Source organism: Rhincodon typus, chromosome 14, assembly GCF_021869965.1.
Source record: "Rhincodon typus isolate 14 chromosome 14, sRhiTyp1.1, whole genome shotgun sequence".
In the NCBI taxonomy this organism is placed as follows: Eukaryota; Metazoa; Chordata; class Chondrichthyes; order Orectolobiformes; family Rhincodontidae; genus Rhincodon; species Rhincodon typus.
Window position 1 is genome coordinate 23665293 of NC_063345.1, and position 20233 is coordinate 23685525.

Consider the following 20233-nt stretch of genomic DNA (forward strand, 5'->3'; position numbering starts at 1 on the left):
AAGACGTAAGTTCAGAGTCATCGAGTATCATAGTATGGAAACATCTTTTGGCTGTTACCTTAAATCTTTGCCCCCAGTAATTGTTCCTTCCAGTAAGGGAAAACATTTCTTTCTATGTATGCTCCTTATAATTATTTGTACACCTCCAATCAGGTGCCCCTTCAGCCTTCTCTACTCTGAAGAAAACCACCCCACCCTCTCCAGACTCCCTTTTTATAGCTGAAACAATACAGGCGAGGCAATATCCAGGTGAATATCCTCTGTCCCCTCTTCAGTGGAATCACATCCATCTCATAGTGTGATGTTAAGGGTTTCCCATTGTACTCCATCCACCTGTACCCTAGACATCACCCTGTACAGTTCCACCATAACCTCCAAGCTATTAGATTTGATGCCTCAATTAGTAAAGGCAAGTGTCCCCGATACTGCCTTAACCCCCCTATCCACTTGTCCTCTGCTTTCAAAGGCCTACGTATTTGCTAATCCTGAATACTATTAAGGATCATACCATTCACCATCATTCACTCCTTTACCTTATTGGTCATGTCAAAACGTATCACTGCACACTTATCAGGATTAAACTTCATCTGCCACTGTTCTGCCATCTGGGCCGTTTGTATATCTTCCAGTAGTCTAAAGCTTTCCTCCTCACTATTTATCACATCACCAATTTTTTTGTGTCATCGGTGAACTAGCTGATCTCACCTCCTGCATACTTGACCTTGTCCTCACCAGTCTACCTATAGCGGATGCATTTGTTTGTGACATTATTGGTAAGAGTGACCACTGCATAGTGTTTGTGGAGACTAAGTCCTGCCTTCACTTTGAAGTACATTCCATCACATTTGGTACAAAAACAAAGTTGCTGGAAAAGCTCAGCAGGTCTGGCAGCATCTGTGAAGGAAAAAAAGAGAGTTAATGTTTCGGGTCTGGTGACGCTTCTTCAGAAGTCTGTTTTCTCCTTCACAGATGCTGCCAGAACTGCCGAGCTTTTCCAGCAACTTTGTTTTTGTTCCAGATTTACAGCATCCACAGTTCTTTCGGTTTTTATTTACCATCACATTTGGTGTTAGAATTGTACTAACTGGGATAGATTCCATCAGACCATGAGCAAGTCAAAAACGGCTGTGGGCCATCGTCAATATCAGAAATGCATTCAAGCGCAAATTTGGCCCAGAGCATTCCCCACTATACCATTAACAAGATCAACCTTCATTCAATACAGTTGGGCATGCCAAGAGCAGCACAAGGCAGACCTAAAAATGAGATGTCAACCTGATGAACCTCGAACACAAGGCTACTTGCATGCCAAACAGCATATGAGAAACTGAGCTCCTCTATCACGCAATCAATGGTTAAGACGTAAGCTCTGCAAACCTGCCATATTAGCTTGTGAATAGTGATGGACAATTAAATGACTCACTGGAGAAAGAGGATCTACAAATATCCTCATCCTCATCCTCATCGATCGAGGAGGCCAGCACATAAATATCTTATTTTTTCAAAAAAAGCTTTGAAGCATTTGCAAACATTTTCAGCCAAGAGGGCTAAGTGGATGATCGTTTTGGCATCCTGCAGAAGTCTGCAGGATCACAGATGCCAGACCTCCCCAATTTGATTTACTCCGTGTGTGTTCAAGAAACTGCTGAAAACACTGGATATTGCAAAGACTATGTGCACTACAAGATTCTGGCAATAGTGCTAAAGAATTGTGCTCTGGGATTAGTTGTATCCCTAGCCAAGCAGTTTTAGTACAGTTATGACACAGGCAAAGTGGAAAATTGTCCAGGTATCTCCTGTGTGCAACAAGTAGGACAAATGCTAATTAAAGCAAAATGGTGTGAAAGCTAGGAATCTGAAATAAAAGTGCTGGAAAAACTCAGGCCTGGCAACATTTGTGAAGGGAGAAATTGTTAAAGTTTTGAGAACTGAAAGCAGCTGAAAATGATATTTCTAATGCTGTAGCTGAGAGCAAAAGACAAACACTATGATAATGGTAGTAAAGGAGAGAGGTGTGTGTAAAGTAGATGTAAATCTTAACTGAAACAATGATGAGTCCCTATGGCTGAGAGCAGACTCTACTCCACCCATCAATTTACACTGAATCATCAGCAAAGTGATGTGAGGTTTTTGTCAAGGTGCTCTGTTTTGGTTGTGATAAGCAATTTTTGTTCTTCTGGTGTGGACCTTTGAGTTCTGCATATGGTACATGTAAACAAAAATGGAAGTCATCGTGGAGGATGAACGAGTGTGCACGGGGTTTCCGAGTGTCTCTGTAGCTTACAGCTAATGCCCATTCAGCTGCTGACCTCTAAATATCCTTGGTCTGAAAGCAGACAAAACAACTCAGCTCAAAGTGGGGAGTGGGAGTGACTGTCAAATGCTTTGATCAGGAAGGCAGTATGTGGTATCAAGCCCATGCAAAAAGTGGAGCCAAAGAGATTGTGGGGACTGTTCACTGATGATAGATCAAGTGCAAAGGAGGGGTGTTGTGGTTGTTGGAGGTCAGTTATCCCAGTTACAGGATATCTTTCCTCTGGCAGTGTCCTAGGTTCCACCGTCATCAGCTGCTTTACCAGTGATTTTTTTTCTTCATCGTAAGTTGGGGATGTTCATTGGTGTCAGGAATTTTGAATGTTGTGCATCTTTATGTTACTGAAGCGGTATATATTCAAATGTAGCAAAACCTGAACAACTTTCTACTTAGGGTTGGTAAGTGGCAAGTAACATTTGAAAGATACATATGTCAGGCAATGAATATCTTGATTTAAGAGAAAATCCAACCATAACTTGTTGACATTTAGTGACAGTACCATTTATGAATCCCCGACTATCGATATCCTAGGAGTTGCCATTGACTAGAAATTGAAAAGGACTAGCATATAAAAGAATAAAACCAAATAACTATGTCTGAGAGCAGATTGGAGACTGGGAATCCACCATCTGCAAAGAACAAATCAGGAATATGATGGAATACTCTGCACTTGCTTGGATGGGTGCAGCTGCAACAATGCTCAAGAAGATGAACACACAGGACAAAATGATGTGCTTGATTGACACCTCCAACATTTATTATTTTCATCACCAGTGCACCTCAAAGAACAGGCCACCAGATAATTGAGATTGTTACCACCTGCATGTTCCTCTCCGCTGTCACTTGGTCAAACTCGTGGAATTTCCTGACAAACAGTACTTTGGGGTGGGGGTATTCTCCAAAAACTGCAGTTCAAGAAGGTAACTCACCACCACCTTGTTGAGGGAAATAAGGGATGGACAAAAAGTGTTGGCTGAGCCAGTAATGTCCACATGCTATGACTGTATTTAAAAACAAATAGTCGTCTTCAAGTTATCTGGCTTCAGTTCACAGCAATTTGAACCTGGGGAACTTAGCCCATTATGGCTATGTCAGTCCTGAAAAAGATCTGATTCTGAAGAAGAGTCATTACTGGACTCTATATTAATTCTGTTTCTTTCATCTTAAGTTAGTCTTTTCACTTGATGGTGGGAAGATGAAAGTCACGTACCATTTTGGTTCATCGTACACTGACAGAAAGTCTCTTTTGAAGTTGTTGGTACGCATGGGTTGTGTTGAAGGGTTAGCAGTTAGTGCATCTGCCGTATATTTATGGGGAAATAATAATTGCGGCTTTTCCAATTGCTCAATGAGCACATGTGATAGTACTGAAGTGCACTGACGAGAAGTTCTGTGAGTACCTGACGTACGTTGTTTTGGTTTGGATGATGAAGTTGTCACTAATGGCTTTGGATTAATTCCAAGGTGGGGATGGGGGTCCAGAAATACTAGGAAGTACACTTGTTTGGGTATTGAATGAGAGTAGTCTAGTTTGGTGGCCATGTGTCTTGCAGTTGAACAGTCTGCCCTAGCTAATGATCTTCGCTTTGGTGAGGTATTGAGATTGGCTGTGAACTAGTCCTATAGCCTTGCCCTAGGCTAAACTGAAAATTATTTTTTAAAAGGGATTAGTTCGGTTGTTTAATTTGTTTTGACATTGTTTGTGAAACACTTATTCACTATGTCACATGCTAAAGATTTGCCATTGGTATGTTTTCTGGGGTGTACAACTGTATGCTGTCCATTATGTAACTCCCTTTTACTTTTTACAATGAGCTTGAGCCTAACTGGCTTTTTCTTTCTCCGTTTTCCCCACAGTTTATATTCTGTCTGAACATGGATGCTAGCAATGTTGCAGAATCTACAAACTGTCTTCCTAACGAAAATGCTCCAAATAAAAGCAGTGATATCTCTACTTCCTTGGATATGAATATTTCACTCGATGCATCAGAGTCCTGTTCAGAAAAGGAACAGAGTTCTATTACTGACGAAACAGGTTCCCTTAAGACACCGCCTGTTAATGAGCAAGTCACAGTAAAGTTGAATACTGACGGAGGCAATGAGGTATGGATTAAACCAAAAAGTTTCAGTGAAGGAAATGGTGAAAGAAGAGAGTTGGGGGCATTTTATAATGACTCCCCTTCAGGGGAAGGACACACTGGACCTTCAGTGTACAGACTGAATGATCCTTGCAGAGCAGATGATGAGGGGAGCACTATGGACTATTTGTTACAGTCGGTGGAGTCTACGTGCAACAAAGATACGGTCAATATGAAAGAGGACACTGAGAATAACATTGCCTTAGATTCTTCTCATGACCAACCTGAGCATGTGAACACAATAACAAAAACAGAAGTCACCGAATCAGCACGCCAAACTGGTGGACCTGTGGATGTTGCGGCTCAAGAAGGAAATTCAGGAACTGAGCCAAATGTGGAAGAGGTTGATCTTAAGACAGATAACTGCCCACAGCCACTCTCCGATGATCAAGGTGGTAGAACACCAGTGCCAGAGGAGGAAGAGATAGAGGTGATATGTGATGTAAAGACTGTGGAGGATCCTGAGGGCGCAAAAATAACCAGAAAGGGTGACGCACAAGGCAGTGAGTCAGAGGGCAAAGAAAGTGACACCTGTGAGACTTCGCCAAAGATAACTCCCAGTGTGGTAACTTCACCAGAAACTGTTAAAGGTAAGCACCTTTTCATTTTTAAAATTGGCATTCACAGCTGTTTGTGATAGGTTGGAAGGTAAACATGGTACTTAATCTTAGTTTTTCATTTGCTCTGCCTCTTTTCAAAGTTTGGTTATTCAAGTGTTTATTGAACAGCACAAATCAAGAAATTATTCTGATGAAAGCAGTTTGTTTCAATTAAGAATCATGTGTCTGATTAGTGAACTGGAAAAAAAAATCCATATTAATTCACCCATAGACTAAGTTCAAAAAAGCAGTTTGCTATCCGCATTTGTAGGTTTAAAATAATTTTCTGCCTTTGTTTTCTTTGACCAATAAGATTCATGGATATCTCTTAAAATCTGTACAAATATGCATTATTTGGGAAGGAAGGGCTCGAGGTGGAAAGAAAAAAGGTGGGGTAGAGAAGGTGAATTCGTGGAATTTCATTTGGGTTATTTAATCCACCTTTTTAGTTGGTCAGTAGGGATGGGGGAAATTGACATCTTGTAACTAAAAATATGAACCCCCTCAGCAGGTGGTTGCATTTGGTGGACAACATTGACAGCAGCCTTCAATTTTTTGTGTTGAAAACATAATACCTCGCTTCTAACCTGCTTCCCAACCATGAATATGCAAATTCAGGTAGTGATCCACAAAACATTTGCTGCAGATTCAGTTTCCATTCCACGCAATTCTAGCTTTCTTATGTTATACGTTCCAGTTCTTTTTATCCCTCCCATATCATTTTAGATTTCATCCCCATCCTAAGTTTAATTGCTTCCAAGTGACTCTGCTCCCACCTGTCCTCCCAGCTAGGATGACTTAGTGCTGTTCTTGCCTTCCTTTGTTTTTTGTTTTAAAAATCAAGCATTTGGGCTGATGTTGGCCCTGCTAGCAGCTGGTAGTCTGTCTTCTCAAGGAGCAGCCAATACACACATGGAAACTGCACTTCAACAGCTGCTGGCACCAAAAGAGCACTTCCTGCCAGCAGCTGATCAATCTTCACATTTCTGCTTCCATCAACACCTTTCCACATCTTGCCAGATCCTGACTGGGGAAACGTAGGTTCCATTCTGCGCTAAGATAGATGAGGGCAGAAGCCCAGACACATTCTTGAAGAGAAATTGTTGGCTGCAACCTATAGTTCTTCGTTGAATACATACTTCAAAAAATTCTACTGATTTCAGTAAAATATTTTCAGATGGTATGGCACTGAAGCTATGAATAATTAAACTTAAAATATGTAATGGAATACAGTCTAAAAAGAAATCTACAGCAAATAAAACTTATTACCATCGGTTACTGGGAATTTCTAGAGTTGTACAGCTTGGAAACAATTTGTCTTGGGTCCAATTTGTCCATGCCAACCAGACATCCCAATCTGACCTAGTCCCATTTGTCATCATTTGACTTATCCCTCTAAACCCTTCCTGTTCATATTCCCATCCGGATGTCTTTTTAATGTTATAATTGTACCTGCTTCCACTACTTCCTTTGGCAGGTCGTTCTATACATGCACCACCCTCTGTGTGGAAAAAGTTACCCCTCAGGTCTTTAATTCTTTCCCCACTCACCTTAAACCTATGCCGTCTAGTTTTTCACACCCCCAACCTAGGAAAAATGCCTTGGCTATTTACCCAATCCATGCCCCTCACGAACCCCTATAAAGTCACCCCTCAGCGTCTGATGCTCCAGTGAAAAAAGTCCCAGCGTATCCTGCCTGTCACTTATATGTCTTCTATCTTGTGTCGGACCGTGAATCAGAAGAAATGATTGTTAAACCTTACATAATTTGGCAAAGTGTCAAAAACAGAAATTGCTGGAATAGCTCATCAGGTCTGGCAGCATCTGTGGAGAGAAATCAGAGTTAACATTTTGGGTCAAGTGACCCTTCCTCAGAACGGGTGTCAAGAGTGTCAGTTCTGAGGAAGGGTCACTCGACCCGAAACGTTAATTCTGATTTCTCTCCACAGATGCTGCTAGACCTGCTGAGCTATTCCAGCAATTTCTGTTCTTGTTTCTGATTTACAGCATCTGCAGTTCTTTCGGTTTTTATTTAACAAATAGCGTACCACCTTTACCTCTCCTCAGTATATTTTTTGAAACAGAGGCAGTAATATATGATTCAGAAACCTCTCCATCTCTTGTTCAGAATGTTTCAGTTGGTCAACACAATATTCTCATAGCGGCTGCAAAATGACTGTGACAATCAAAAGAATTTCCCAGGACTATCTTTGATAGTTGTTTTATTTGAACTATCAACTATTTTGGCCTATTATACTTGAGTTTACTGTACATGTATGAGACTGACATGGAGTTTACTCCTCGAGGAACAAGACCATAGCTCAGTTGTACCTAAGGTTGAAGAGGACAGATCTCTTCCGAAACCCCCCATTTCTTGTTAGCACTCCAACAGTGTACAATAATAATAGTAATTTGATAAGCGTGTCAATCTAGGTTATTGGGTAGAAGGCTGACTGGCTGCTGTTAGAAGGACTTTCACCCATATATCTGGACTCGAGCATTGCTCTTCCTTTGATGCTGGTGGTTGCTGAAGCACAGCTTCTGTGTGTGAATTGGCCATTGCTGAGAGGTTGAGTTTGCAAAAGCAGCAGCCAATGAGACAGTCACCAGACATATTTATTCTTCCAACCTCCTCAAAATTGCACAATTCAGATTGTACAGCGTCTCCATGATTTTTCTAAAGTACAACACTTAATACTTATCCCGGTTAAATTGCATGTGTCACATATCTGTCCATTTCAGCCATCTGTCTATACTCCTGAGGTTGACAATTATCCAACTGACCATGTTGCCAATTTTGGACTGATCTGTAAAATATCAAAGTTGTAGTTGCTATACTTAAGTCTGCTCGTAAGTAGTATTTTTTTGTACTGCCTTCATAGGCACGTTGTTCCTTCATGAAAGAACTTCACCAAGTTAGTTAGGAACAACTCACTGAGTTACGGAACTGTGCCATCTGTCCCTTTATTGTCTTAGCTTCAACAATTTAGATTTTCTTTGGCTTTCCCAATCATTGGTGTTTGTTTGATTTTTCCATAGTAATTAGGTTTATTCCATCTCTTCCCCAAGTCTCCCACTTCCCACGTGCCCCCAAAACCTTTTTTGAACAGAAATGTCACACTTGCAGTCCTCCGATTCTTTGGCATTACTTCAGTAATGAAGGAGGATTGAAAGATTTTGACTGTCTCTGCTGAAACCTCTGAACAATCTAGCATCCATTCTATTTGTTAACTTTGATACTCAATTTGATAGCATCTCTCTCATCTGTTTTTGTCTTATCGTACAACTTTATTCTAGTTCTGTGTAGCAACAATAACTTCAGCTTCTTTTGTGAAGACATGTAAAGTTTCTGTTTACTTTTGCCTGAATAGAATGGTTTTCTTATCTGTTCTTATCAGCTATCTTTTTGCTTTTGATATGTTGATGAAAGATATTTGAGTTGTATTTTTACCGGTCAGTAATTTTTATTTTCTCATAATCTCCCCATATATCCCTCCTTGTACTTTCTGTGCACTGCCAGTTTTCATCTGTATCCAGTTCCAGGCACTTGTGACATATCTTGGTTCATTTTTATTTTAACCTTTTTTAGGAAGCTCCGATTTGAATGCTCCATCTTTCCTCCATATGCAAAGGCGCATGTTTGTACCTGGTTGTTCACTTACTGCTTTTCTGGCCAGTCTTTTGTTTCTGGTCCATCCGGATCCCCACCAAATAGCTCAAATAGACTTTTCGCCATTTGAGTATTTTCATTGTTTTTTCTTTATTCATTTCCATTAGTACAAACTTATAAGTAATTATATTTCGGTCACTATTGATTAGATGTTCTTCCATTACAATGCACTGTGCCTGCATTACTTCAATTTTATGAACTAGGTCTGCTATGTCCATTTCATTTTTTTTTGCCAGGGCTGCAGTCAAGACATTCCTATAAAGCAAAAAGTTAATATTAATATAAAATTTAATACCACCACAACTTAATTTCTTTTCAGGGTAGTTGATTGCAGAATCTTGTGAAAGTAAACATTTGTAAATTGCATTGTCTCCTATACCCAAGAAATAGGTGAGGAGGATTTTTAAAACTGATCAATTTATTTTCTCTCTGTCTTCCCAAGTTCCCATGATCTTTCATTCAAATTTTCCTTTACGCCCTTCTGAAGGTGCTATTTAATTGCAAAAGTATAGTTCCACTCATGGTAACAGCCTTTTCATAGTTTGTCTATTTTGGTCCAACTTGTATGAGTGTACATAAAATTGATTTGGGCTTTTTTTTTTTCTCCCCCTATAGTTCTAGAACAGCAACTCTACTTTTGCTGCTAGTAAGAGGTACCAAATTGAAGTCCGTATTGGAGAGCAAAGTTGCTCTTTGTAAGGGTCTCTAGAGATTTGGGGTGCCTTTACTAGTATTCAAGGTTAGGTTAATTTGACAAAAACAAAATATCAAACCTTGGATCTACTAGCTAGGATGGCTCAGTGTCATATTGTATTGTTTAAATGTATGGCTCTGGGAGGAGCTGATTGCTTGCTGTTTTGCATTCATACAGCATTTGGTTGAATAAATCTGTTAGAGCCTCATCCCATCTGATGCACCCCAATAAATTTGTATCCTTAATTACCATTTAGAAACCCCTTCCATGTGCATGGGTTGGGGTGGGGGTGTGTGGGTAGTGGGAAAGAGAAAGAGAGTTGTGTAATTTTGACAGGCTTGTTTTGGCATGGGGCAGCAAATTGCAGTTGCCTTCCACTGCATTGGATGTATTTCCCAGGAAGTAGTGATGTTAGAAGCTCAGTGAAGTAAATGGTGGCTGAACCATCTTGCCACCATCTTTTGACATTTTTAATAACACATTGGCACAGCACTGAGAAAGTGAAGAAGGAAAGGAAATCCAGAAAAGAACAATCAATTTAAGAATCTCAGGGTTTGATCTATTAGGTGCTTGGGATGTGAACATCATGTGTGTTTGCTATAATCCTATTGCATAACCAACAGTAGCCACTTGTTTACTGCTATGAGCCATGTTTGTAGTTTAAACCAGCTTTAAGTGGATGTAGGAAGAGAGGTTGTATGTGATTTCTTCATTCTCTGGTACTGTGTAATCAACTTCAGTTATTGATGATTGTATCAGATGGATTGAGCAGTCACATCAACCTTGAAAATAGCTTGTAGTTTATGCACATTATTGCACCTTTGAGAAAAATGCTATTGCAAGGCTAAGAGGGCTAATCTGCTTTGAAGCAGGCATTCGTGATTGTCACGTTGCTGATCGCAAGTGAAAATGATACACAATTGTAGTTTGTACCCTATCATACGCTACTTTTGCTCAGCTTCTCCATCTCTCATTTTTAACAATCTTACCCTGCCAATCTTGCTGCCATCTCTGCCAACCAAACACTAGCAAGAATGAGGCACAAAAACATACAAGGGGCTTCTGAAAGGTTTTGGTGCAATTGATTTTTCACTGTTTTTAAGCTAATAACTTTTTACTATATATATGAGTAACTTTTTTTTGAAATGTTACATTGGTGTTGCATGATGTCTGTCAAAATGTTATGTTAGAATGCTTTCACCAGAAACTCAAAGTAGTCCAAGGATAAAGGGAGCCAAGTACATAAGCAAATTAGATAGCTTTTCTTTTGCTGTTTGGGATACTAAGAAGCATCCAAGAGTAAAAAGTGTTAATTAATGTTGACATCAATAAGGGACTGTCGTGTAGTTTGTCAACCAAGTGTGTTCTTAACAAGTATGGAGATTTGTTAAGTAATCTGTCCTGGTTTCACATAGGAGCTAATATTGACCGTTCGACCTGTCACCCTCGCTCGGCCGTTCAGTAAGATCATGGCTGATCTTTTTGTGGACTCAGCTCCACTTACCTTCCTGCTCACCCTTAATTCCTTGGCTGTTGAAAAATTTATCATTGCCTTAAAAACATTCAATGAAATAGCCTCAACTGCTTCACTGGGCAAGAAACTTGGGTGAAGAAGTTCCTCCTCAACTCAATCCTAAATCTGCTGCCCCTTTTATTTGAGGCTATGCCCCCTAGTTCTAGTTTCACCTGCCAGTAGAAACAACTCCCTGCTTCTATCTTATCTATTCACTTGATTATTTTATATGTTTCCATAAGGTCCCCCTGATTCTTCTAAATTCAAGTGAGTACAGTCCCAGTCTACTCAATCTCCTCTCGTAAACCAACCCTGTCAACTCTGGAATCAACATAGTCAACCTCCTCTGCACCCCATCCAGCGCCAGTACATCCTTTCTCAAGTAAGGAGACCAAAACTGTACACAGTACTTCAGGTGTGACCTCACCAGTACTCATTCTAACTGCAGCATAACCTCTCTGTTTTAAACTCCATCCCTCTAGCAATGAAGGACAATATTCCATTTGCTCGCTGCACCTGCAAATCAACATTTTGTGATTCATGCACAGGGACACCCAGGTCCCTCTGCACAGCAACATGCTGCAATTTTTCAACATTTCAATAATGTTACATTTTGCTGTTATTCCTACCAAAATGGATGTCCTCACATTTAGCGACATTGTAATCCATCTACATGACCCTTGCCCACTCACTTTAACCGATCTATGTCCCTCTCTAGACTGTGTTTGCTGCACACTTTGTTATGTCACTCACCTTAGTGTCATCTGCGAACTCTGGCACGCTACACTTGGGTCCCCAATGCCAAATCATCAATGTAAATTACAATAGAGGTTGCAGGTGTGGAAGAGGAAGGAGGCTTGTTGCTTCTCCCTTTCTCCCATCCCCTTCTTTTGGAACCAGCCACCTTTGTGACACCACTGTCCTCCCCTCCCCCAGCCCACCCTGTGACCCCTCTGCCTCTTCACCACTCCCTCCCCCTTTCTCGGTCTCTTTCCCAAGAGATTATAAAGAATATGTGTGCAATCTTTCTACTTTCCAACCTGAAGTAGATGGATCCAGAACTTGACGTCTGACATTTTGTCTCTTATCTTTATTAGTAGATTTGAATTGCAAATTCAATATGGCATCATTGAGTGGTCATGAGAATATCTGTCCATCAATTGTAAATTGAGAAACGTAAAGCTAATGTTCTTGTTTTTGTTTCAGTTAAAGTGGAAATGTTGTCTGCCTGTCAAACTGATGCAGCTAGTGATAATGCTGAAAAAACTGATAAGGACAAGGTAAGTTTTACTTTGTCTTTGCTCACCTGCTCAGTGCAGTTTAAACATTTCTTATTTCCAACTATTTATGAAGTAATATCACAATAATGATGGAGCATGTTGTATTTGTTTGCAGGAGGTTAAGGAAACAGTCCAAAGATCCTCAAAAAGAGAAAATTGTTCATCATCTAACAAAACAAATGGTAAGAGAAACAGTTCATTTGTGCATTGCTACATGTTCAAAGATTGAACATTTTGCGATTGGAATACGAGCAACTTTGAAGTAATTGCAGGCAGAGGACAATGATATACATTGTAAGGGATGTTTTTAAAGACATGTTTGAAGATTACAAGAGTTTTAGAAAACTAGTGTGGTTTAGAAAGAGATTTTGACTAGATAATGACTAGAAGATCATCCTTTTATTGTGTGTTTGGGGTGTGGAGGAGAAGGAGCTATACATACATGCAACGATTGATACATTTTTTAGGTCACAAGTCAAAACTGGAGACTGGTACCTTAAGAACTGGGGCTAGGCAACCATGCTGAAATTCATATGAGTGGGTGAACAGTATGCATTATTATGGATTAGTTGAATTATGAGAGACGAAAGGCTTTAAGAGGCCTGTCATAAAATCATTTGATAAGTTAACCCTTGAAAAGGTCATGGCAAGGACTTAAAATAGGATAATGAATCGTGGGCTTTGGCCTGGAGGTAGACTGTTGTAACATTGTTCAAATATAGTGTTATTTGCTTAGTCCGAATGAAATAGTCAATAAATTGATTGAATTAGTGCTAGTGAAAATGTAGGAGAGTGCAACATTGTGGATACTCTACTGATTACATTTGTACAAAGGGATTGCCTGTGCAAAGTGAATCAAGGAAAACTTATTGTAAGTTTGTATGCCTGCAATTGCAGAGGCATATTTTTTGGGATGTCTTCTGTTGCTCCCTGCCTAACTTCTCTCTACTGTGCCAATGTTATCTTTGCACTCAAATACTAAGAGGAAAATGTGCTATCAAGCCTTTCAGGACATGGGTGTCAAGCAACACAGCAACCCTGCACTTCATAGAGATGTCTGCAATGTAAATTTTGTAGTGGTATGAAAGCATAAGGAAGCTGATGTGCTTATTTATTTCATGATGTGCATATTGCTTATTGGCATGGCTTCATCCAGCTTCAGATTGGCTATAATTTAGCATGTTAATATGTGAATTATTTATTATAGTCTCAATTTTAGCCTTGCTTCTTTTGGTTAAGGACTGTGTTATCTCCACTTTTTGCATAGTGTATCAATTGAATATTTTCAACTAATTCAACTAATCCATAATAATGTATACTGTTCACCCGCTTATATGAATTTCAGCATGGTTGCCTAGCCCCAGTTATGGTGAAGGGGTTGAGGAGAGAGATGATGGTTTATAGTTATTTCTTGAAATCAAGGAATTTTGCATTAAAGTGTAATCATGGAGTGGCAACCTGTATTTAAGAGTGTGGTCCTTGTTAAAATAATGTTTAAGGGTGCACAGCCAACCTTCACCACTGGGGCCTCAGCACAAACCCTTTATCCATTTGTGAAGAGACAAACAATATTGCAGGTCACTGAGCAGTATCACTTCCATGGGCTAATGAAAGCTGATGAGTCACTGGGACCTGATATTGATATATTGGTGACCATCCTAGAAAAGTCTTTAGATTGTGGACTGATAATTGCACATTGAAATTGAGCAAATGTCACCCACTATTTAAGAAAAGAACGAGAGAGAAAACAGGGAACTTCAATTCTGTTAGTTTTACACGAGAAGTAGGGAAAATATAAGGAGCTATTATGAATAAGTGATAAGCAGAAACTTGGACAATAATGAGGGTTGGGCATAGTCCGCACAGATGTGCAAATGGGAAATCAGACTTGGTGAACTTGTTAAAATCTTTGGAGGGTTTTACTAACAAAATTGATAAAAAGGAACTGATGAGCATAATATTTATACATAGATTTTCAGAAGTTTTTTGATAGTCCCCATAGGAAGTTGATAAGCAGAATTAAAGTTTGTGGGATGAGAGAGAATTTGCTGACATGGATTGATCAACAGGCAGAAAATAGAGGTGAGGGATAAGCATGTCATTCTCATGTTGGCAGCTGTGGCAAGTGGGGTTCCACAAGGATCAGTACTTGAGCCCCATCTGTTCACAAAATATATTGACAATTTGAAGGTGGAGACCAAGTGTAATGTTTCCACACTTATAGATCATGCAGAGCTAAGTGGAAATGTATGTTAAGGAAGATGTATATCTGCATCAGTAGAATTTGGACTGGCTTTGTGAGTAGGCAGGAACATGGCCAATCGAATATAATGTGGAGCAATGAGAGGATCAGATGTACAAATATTTCTCAATTTCTTCAGTTGGAAAGTAGAGATACAGGAAAAGAAAAGGCACCTGGACATTCTTGTCAATGGTGCAATGAAAGCTGAAATTTAGATGCAGCAAGCTACTTTAGAAAGCTAATGGAATGTTAGCCTTTATCACAAGATTATTTGAGTATGTAGTAATGAAGTCTTGCATCAAATGTACAAGACTTGTTCCAGGGATTGGCACAACTGTCCTATAAAGAAAGATGGGGCAAAATGGGTATTCTCAAGAGTTTGGAAGATTGAGAGCGAGGTAATCAATTGCAATGTACAGAATGCTTAAAGGGTTAGACAAGTTCGATGTAGATTAGATGTTTCCCCTGGTTCAGTAGTCTAGAAACAATGGACAGACTTTAAAAATAAGGGGCACACCACGTAGGACTGAGGAGAAGTGTTTTTAATCAAGAGGGTTGTGATCCTTTGGAGTTCTCATGGAGGGCTATGAAGCTAAGTCTTTGAGCATGTTTTAAGGTGGAGACTGAGATTTGCTATAAATGCTTAAACAGTTATGGGGATATCACATATAAAAGTGTTTGATCAGCCATGATTGTATTAAATGGCAGAGCGCACTTGATGGGCTGAATAGCCTACTCCTGTTCCTGTGTTTCAAACAGAGAAAATGAACTGATTACTTTGAGGGCTTGAATTTGCTGAACAAAATAAATTTAAGGGGCAGTTGGATAAATGAATGAGATGGGGAACAGAGGATATTTTAACAATTGATTAAGTTGTTGGAAGGAGACTTAGGTTATGCAGCAATTGAACTGAAAAGCCTGTTTCTGTGCTGTACATTTTATATCATTCTGAGAAAGTCAGTTGATCATGAAGCATACTGAGAGGTTGGATTAATAGATCAACTTTGCTTTGTTTGAATAATGAATATTAACTCCACATGAATAGAGCTCCTTGTACGTTATCTCATCCTGGTGTCTTCACTGCAGATTTTAGTTGGGTCTTCTATGTTGTTTATTGAAATTTAGAATGTACAATATCTCGGACTCATTTTCAGAGACCCTTAGAAGCAGTAGATTTGGAAAACTTTCATCTTGTCCGGCTAGCTGAATTTGAAGCAGCAACATTGAATCTATTGCGCTGCTGAATGGGTCTCCATTGCTACTTGAGGAAGTATTAAACGCAACTGCTATGTGCCATTGTAATTTATCCCTTTTGTTCTATTTTCTCTTCCTTCAGTAAAGGATAGTTCCACCACAATGGTTAATATTAAGGAGGAAGATTATGTTTCACGGCGACCAAGGCGGACCACCAGATTGTCTCTACAAGCAGCTCAGGCTCAGGCTCAAGCTGAAGCCCAAATCCATTCTCCTCGTCCACAAAGGCCTTCACGATCCTTGGCAAAAGTAACTTGTGCTAACTGCAAAAAGCCCCTGCAAAAGGGACAAACTGCATACCAGAGAAAAGGGGCACCTCAGCTCTTCTGCTCTTCCACATGTCTATCAAACTATTCTCAGAAGCCATCATCGACCAAGATATGCACATTTTGCAACAAGTAACTTTTCTGTTTTTGCATAAATTTTGAACTATGCATAGAAGTGTTGGATAGTTTCCTCAGTGTGTTGCAATATCCGTTTTGGGCTAATCTTGTACTACAGTCTCTTTTCATTTTTAGTCGCAATATTAAACAGAAAGAAGTGAGGAATCCTGATTAGTTTCACCTTCTGAGTCCAGAGGTGGTAGATAGCTCGAGTTAGCTGATTTTTCACTTTTGGGAATTGGGTCTAGAGATCTCAGTCTTTTGCACTGTATGGCTCAGCACCACATCAGATTGAAACTGAAGTACTAGTTGAGGGGGTCAGGGGAATTTATTTTACATGAATGTTTAATTTGACAGGTGCTTAGTCCTGCACTGTGTTGTGCTTATGAGACATGTTCCTGATTTTCGAGTTGTCTGGGAGTAGGAAAGTGTAAGCGCTTGTACAATCCTACTTTTATTGTGCTCGTGAAACACACTTCTTCAGATAAGAAGGTTACTGCTGACATTGGACAACAAAATTTTTCTTTTTGAAAAATCAAAATATTTTAAGTAAAACACAACAAAAAGGAAGAATGTAGATACTGCTTAGTGAGATCACCGTATTTTTAAAAAGGGACTTGTTTATTTAATATTGGAAAATCTTGATAGTCCTTCTAAACTTTCAAAATCCCTAAGATTTACATGAAAGGCTGTTAACAAAATTAAGGCAATTCTATTACATAAGTGCAATTTCTTGTACACTTGACAATAAAAGTGGGAAATGTTACACTGTTTGAAAACAATCCAAGGTGAAAGTCGATTCTATGTTGACTATATATGTTCATTGTAGAACTGCAGCTAACAAAGCAAACAAAATACTGAACTGCACAGCTACAGTGGGATTTATGTTCATTATGATGTAGTTGTGCAGTACTTTGACCAGAATATACTTGGCTTCAGTTTGGTCAATGAGTGGCAATCATAATGTTGTGTAGCTGCTAAGGAAAGAGGTGAGCTTGATTGTGAGTCTAATCAGACTAAATTATAAGGGCTCTGCAGCTTTGATATGATCATCTTCAGTATTGCTAGTCTTAACTTTATCCTTGCCTCCATGTTTAATTCTAGTTGAGGTTTGATCTACCCATGGACTTATTTTTCTTTGTATTCTAATTTTGAACTAATTTGTCTATTAGTTTCCGATATGAAGGTTTTCCACTGCTGGTCTGTTGATTTTGAGCCACGTTTTCAGTCTTGTTAGTTTGGACCAAATTCCACGTCCTGTTGAACTTTTTCCTTTCCTCTGTTCAATGCCCTTATGTTTTTGGTTTATCTTTTCTTCAGTTCGCACAAGGAACCCAAAATTCCCCCTTTTTTTGTCCTATTCATTTCACTAGGGCTAAGTAGTGCTTTCCCCACAGGATAAGGAGTATGCTTACCAAAGAAACAGTTCTGAATGCAGGCTTAGAAACATTACCAACTTATCTTTATTCCAATTCATACTGATCATCCATTGTTAGCGTCCTGTTAGATTTGTGTAATTGTCAGTCAGAAAATCTCTCTTTCCAATCCTGTCTGTGATTTATAAAACTTTCTAATCTTTAAATTTAGATCAAAGTGATTTCGTTTGAGTGCAACACTTCACCATGCCTGACATTTAGTTATTTCCCTGTCTTGGGGTGTGATAAAATTCTCCAATCATGCTGCCATCTTGCCCCCTTTTTTTGTCTGTTCCCTATTCTGAAAATGTTGTAACCAGGAATATTAATCCCTGATATAACAAGGTATGGAGCTGGATGAACACTGCAGGCCAAGCAGCATCAGAGGAGCAGGAAGGCTGACGTTTCGGGCCTAGACCCTTCTGGTGTTCATCCAGCTCTACACCTTGTTATCTCAAATTCTCCAGCATCTGCAGTTCCTACTATCTCTGAAACAATATTAATCCCTATTCTTTTGCAAATCTATGCTGTCTCCAACTCCAAAACCCTGATTTTCTAGTTCTGTTTTGACGGCTTTGTGTATTCATAAATATACCATTCAATTATGATACTTAAAATGCCGATACTTTATTTTTCATAATTTTCTACCTTCTAGCTGTTGCCCATTTTACAGCATTGTTTTTATTTATTTATCTTTTCCACTGTCAGTTTTTCTTTTACCCTTTGGTACAATACTTTCTCAGTTTGTTTCAGCAAAACTTCCTGCTTCAATTACAACAGCATCATTAATAATTGTTATATCCCAGTCTCAAGTTCGGATCTCCATAACCATGCGTAGTAGTATTCCATTCTGATATAATGTCCTTACCTTGTAGGTTAATTAATTGTTTATACTCCTGTTCCATTATTCTTATAAAGAAAGGAAAAATCTTTCTAAGAATGAAGTGTTCTGCTTTTTTTTTAGGGATATCTTGAATACAAAAGAATTGGTGGTGGCACAGGCTGGTTCAAGTCAGTCCTTCCAGGAATTCTGCAACTCTACTTGCTTATCACTGTATGAAGCCAAGCTGCTTAAACCAGCTTCATCAGATGAATCCTCAAGATGCAGTATCTGCAATAAAAAAGGAAAGGTGAGAATGACCAAACGGATGTGTTTTTTAGGAAGGTAATATTTGATGCATGAAGTCGTAGTGCAAGAATGTATAATAATTTATTATATAAGACTGTGATCCTTTTCATCGTCTTTCCTTCAATTACGCATTGTAACATGAACACACAGAAAATTAGACAGCAATAGGCCATCCACCCATTTGTACCTGCTCTGTCAATACCACATTTATGGCTGATTGACCAATTCAGTACCTCATTTCCAGTTTCTTGCCATACCGATTGATCCCTTTAGGCCTAAAACCTATGTCTAACTCCTCCTTGAAAACATGCAATGTTTTGGCCTCAACTGCTTTCTGTTGCGTAGAATTCCACAGGCTCGCCACACTTTGGTAGAGAGTCGTTCGTGCGTGGATGCAGGTAAGTTACAATATTTAAAAAGACGTTTGGATAAGTACGTGAATAGGAAAGGTTTGGAGGGATATGGCCAAACACAGGCAGGTGAGACTAGTTTAGTTTGGTAACATGGTCAGTGTGAACTAGTTAGACTGAAGGGTCTGTTTCCATGCTGTATGACTCTTGACTCTTGGTGAGGAAATTTCCCCATATCACAATCCTATATGGCCTAACCCGTATCCTGAATCTGTGACCCCTACTCTGGACTCACTGGTCATCAGAAACATATTTCTTGTGTTTACCCAGTCTAGTCCTGGAAGAATTTTTTAGACTTCCTGGAGAACACCCTCCCCCCTCCTAATGCATATAAATTACAATTCCCAGTAGTTAAGATATTGTTATGGACCTGGCACTCAAGATGGTGGACTAATAGATGGTAATTCACATGCAGTTGGTCCTAGGATATTTGAATGTGTATAATTTTAAATGAGTTCTTTCATTTTCTACTGGGCAATGATGAGATTGCCATGTAATGCAGTATCCTGCAAACATATACAACCTAGTCCAATACAGTCACTGGAGTAAAGGATGCAAAACTAATGGAACAAATATATTACTGTCCTAACAAAACTGAACATTTTGGGAAGCAGAATATAGTGTACAGCTGCATGTAACTTGTTGCCAACAGGCTATTAATTTCTTGTTCAGTGGCTTTGCTGAGTAGGGCCCCAGCAGGTGCTTGATTTTCTGCATATGTGTTATTCGACAAGGATGCTAAGTTGGGCTGGAATTAAAATTCACTTATTTTGGCTGTATTCACTTCACCTTTTCCCTCCCCTTCCCACCCATTTCTTCTTCCTCTTCTGTTAGCCTAGACTGCAGAGTGTATGTTAAATGTTGCATACATTAGTTTCATTTAACATGGCAGAAGGTATTATGTGATATTATGCCCTCCCCTCTACCAAAGCCATTGTTAGCTTAGACTTTTGTAGTTAGGTCATTAAGGGCTAGAGTGTCCATTTACCTGCTTAATATTTCAGCTTGTTTGAATGAAACTTAGAATTGGACAGTGTAATCTATGTCATTGCACCCTCTATGATGGATATTTTCACCTACTGATACTTGATTGTGTTCACTTAGAATATATGATACTTGGATGTTTAGATAAACCTCAGTAAATGCATTTTAATAATTTAGCCGGTAACAGCATTGTGAATGTTTGTTCACA

At 39.3% G+C, this 20233-nt stretch overlaps 1 protein-coding gene across 6 annotated transcripts in view; it reads left to right on the forward strand.

Moving 5' to 3' along the window:
• Positions 1-4174: 4174 nt before the first annotated feature.
• LOC109914208 (zinc finger MYM-type protein 3-like) overlaps positions 4175-20233 on the forward strand; it is a 121721-nt gene continuing 105662 nt past the window's right edge. For all 6 annotated transcript variants that reach the window (XM_048604964.1, XM_020514128.2, XM_048604965.1 and 3 more), the window contains exons 1-5: positions 4175-5042; positions 12135-12208; positions 12324-12390; positions 15787-16102; positions 18467-18632. In XM_048604964.1, coding sequence (XP_048460921.1) covers positions 4190-5042; positions 12135-12208; positions 12324-12390; positions 15787-16102; positions 18467-18632 — 1476 coding nt within the window. In that variant the 5' untranslated portion in view covers positions 4175-4189. The remainder of the gene's footprint in view (positions 5043-12134; positions 12209-12323; positions 12391-15786; positions 16103-18466; positions 18633-20233) is intronic.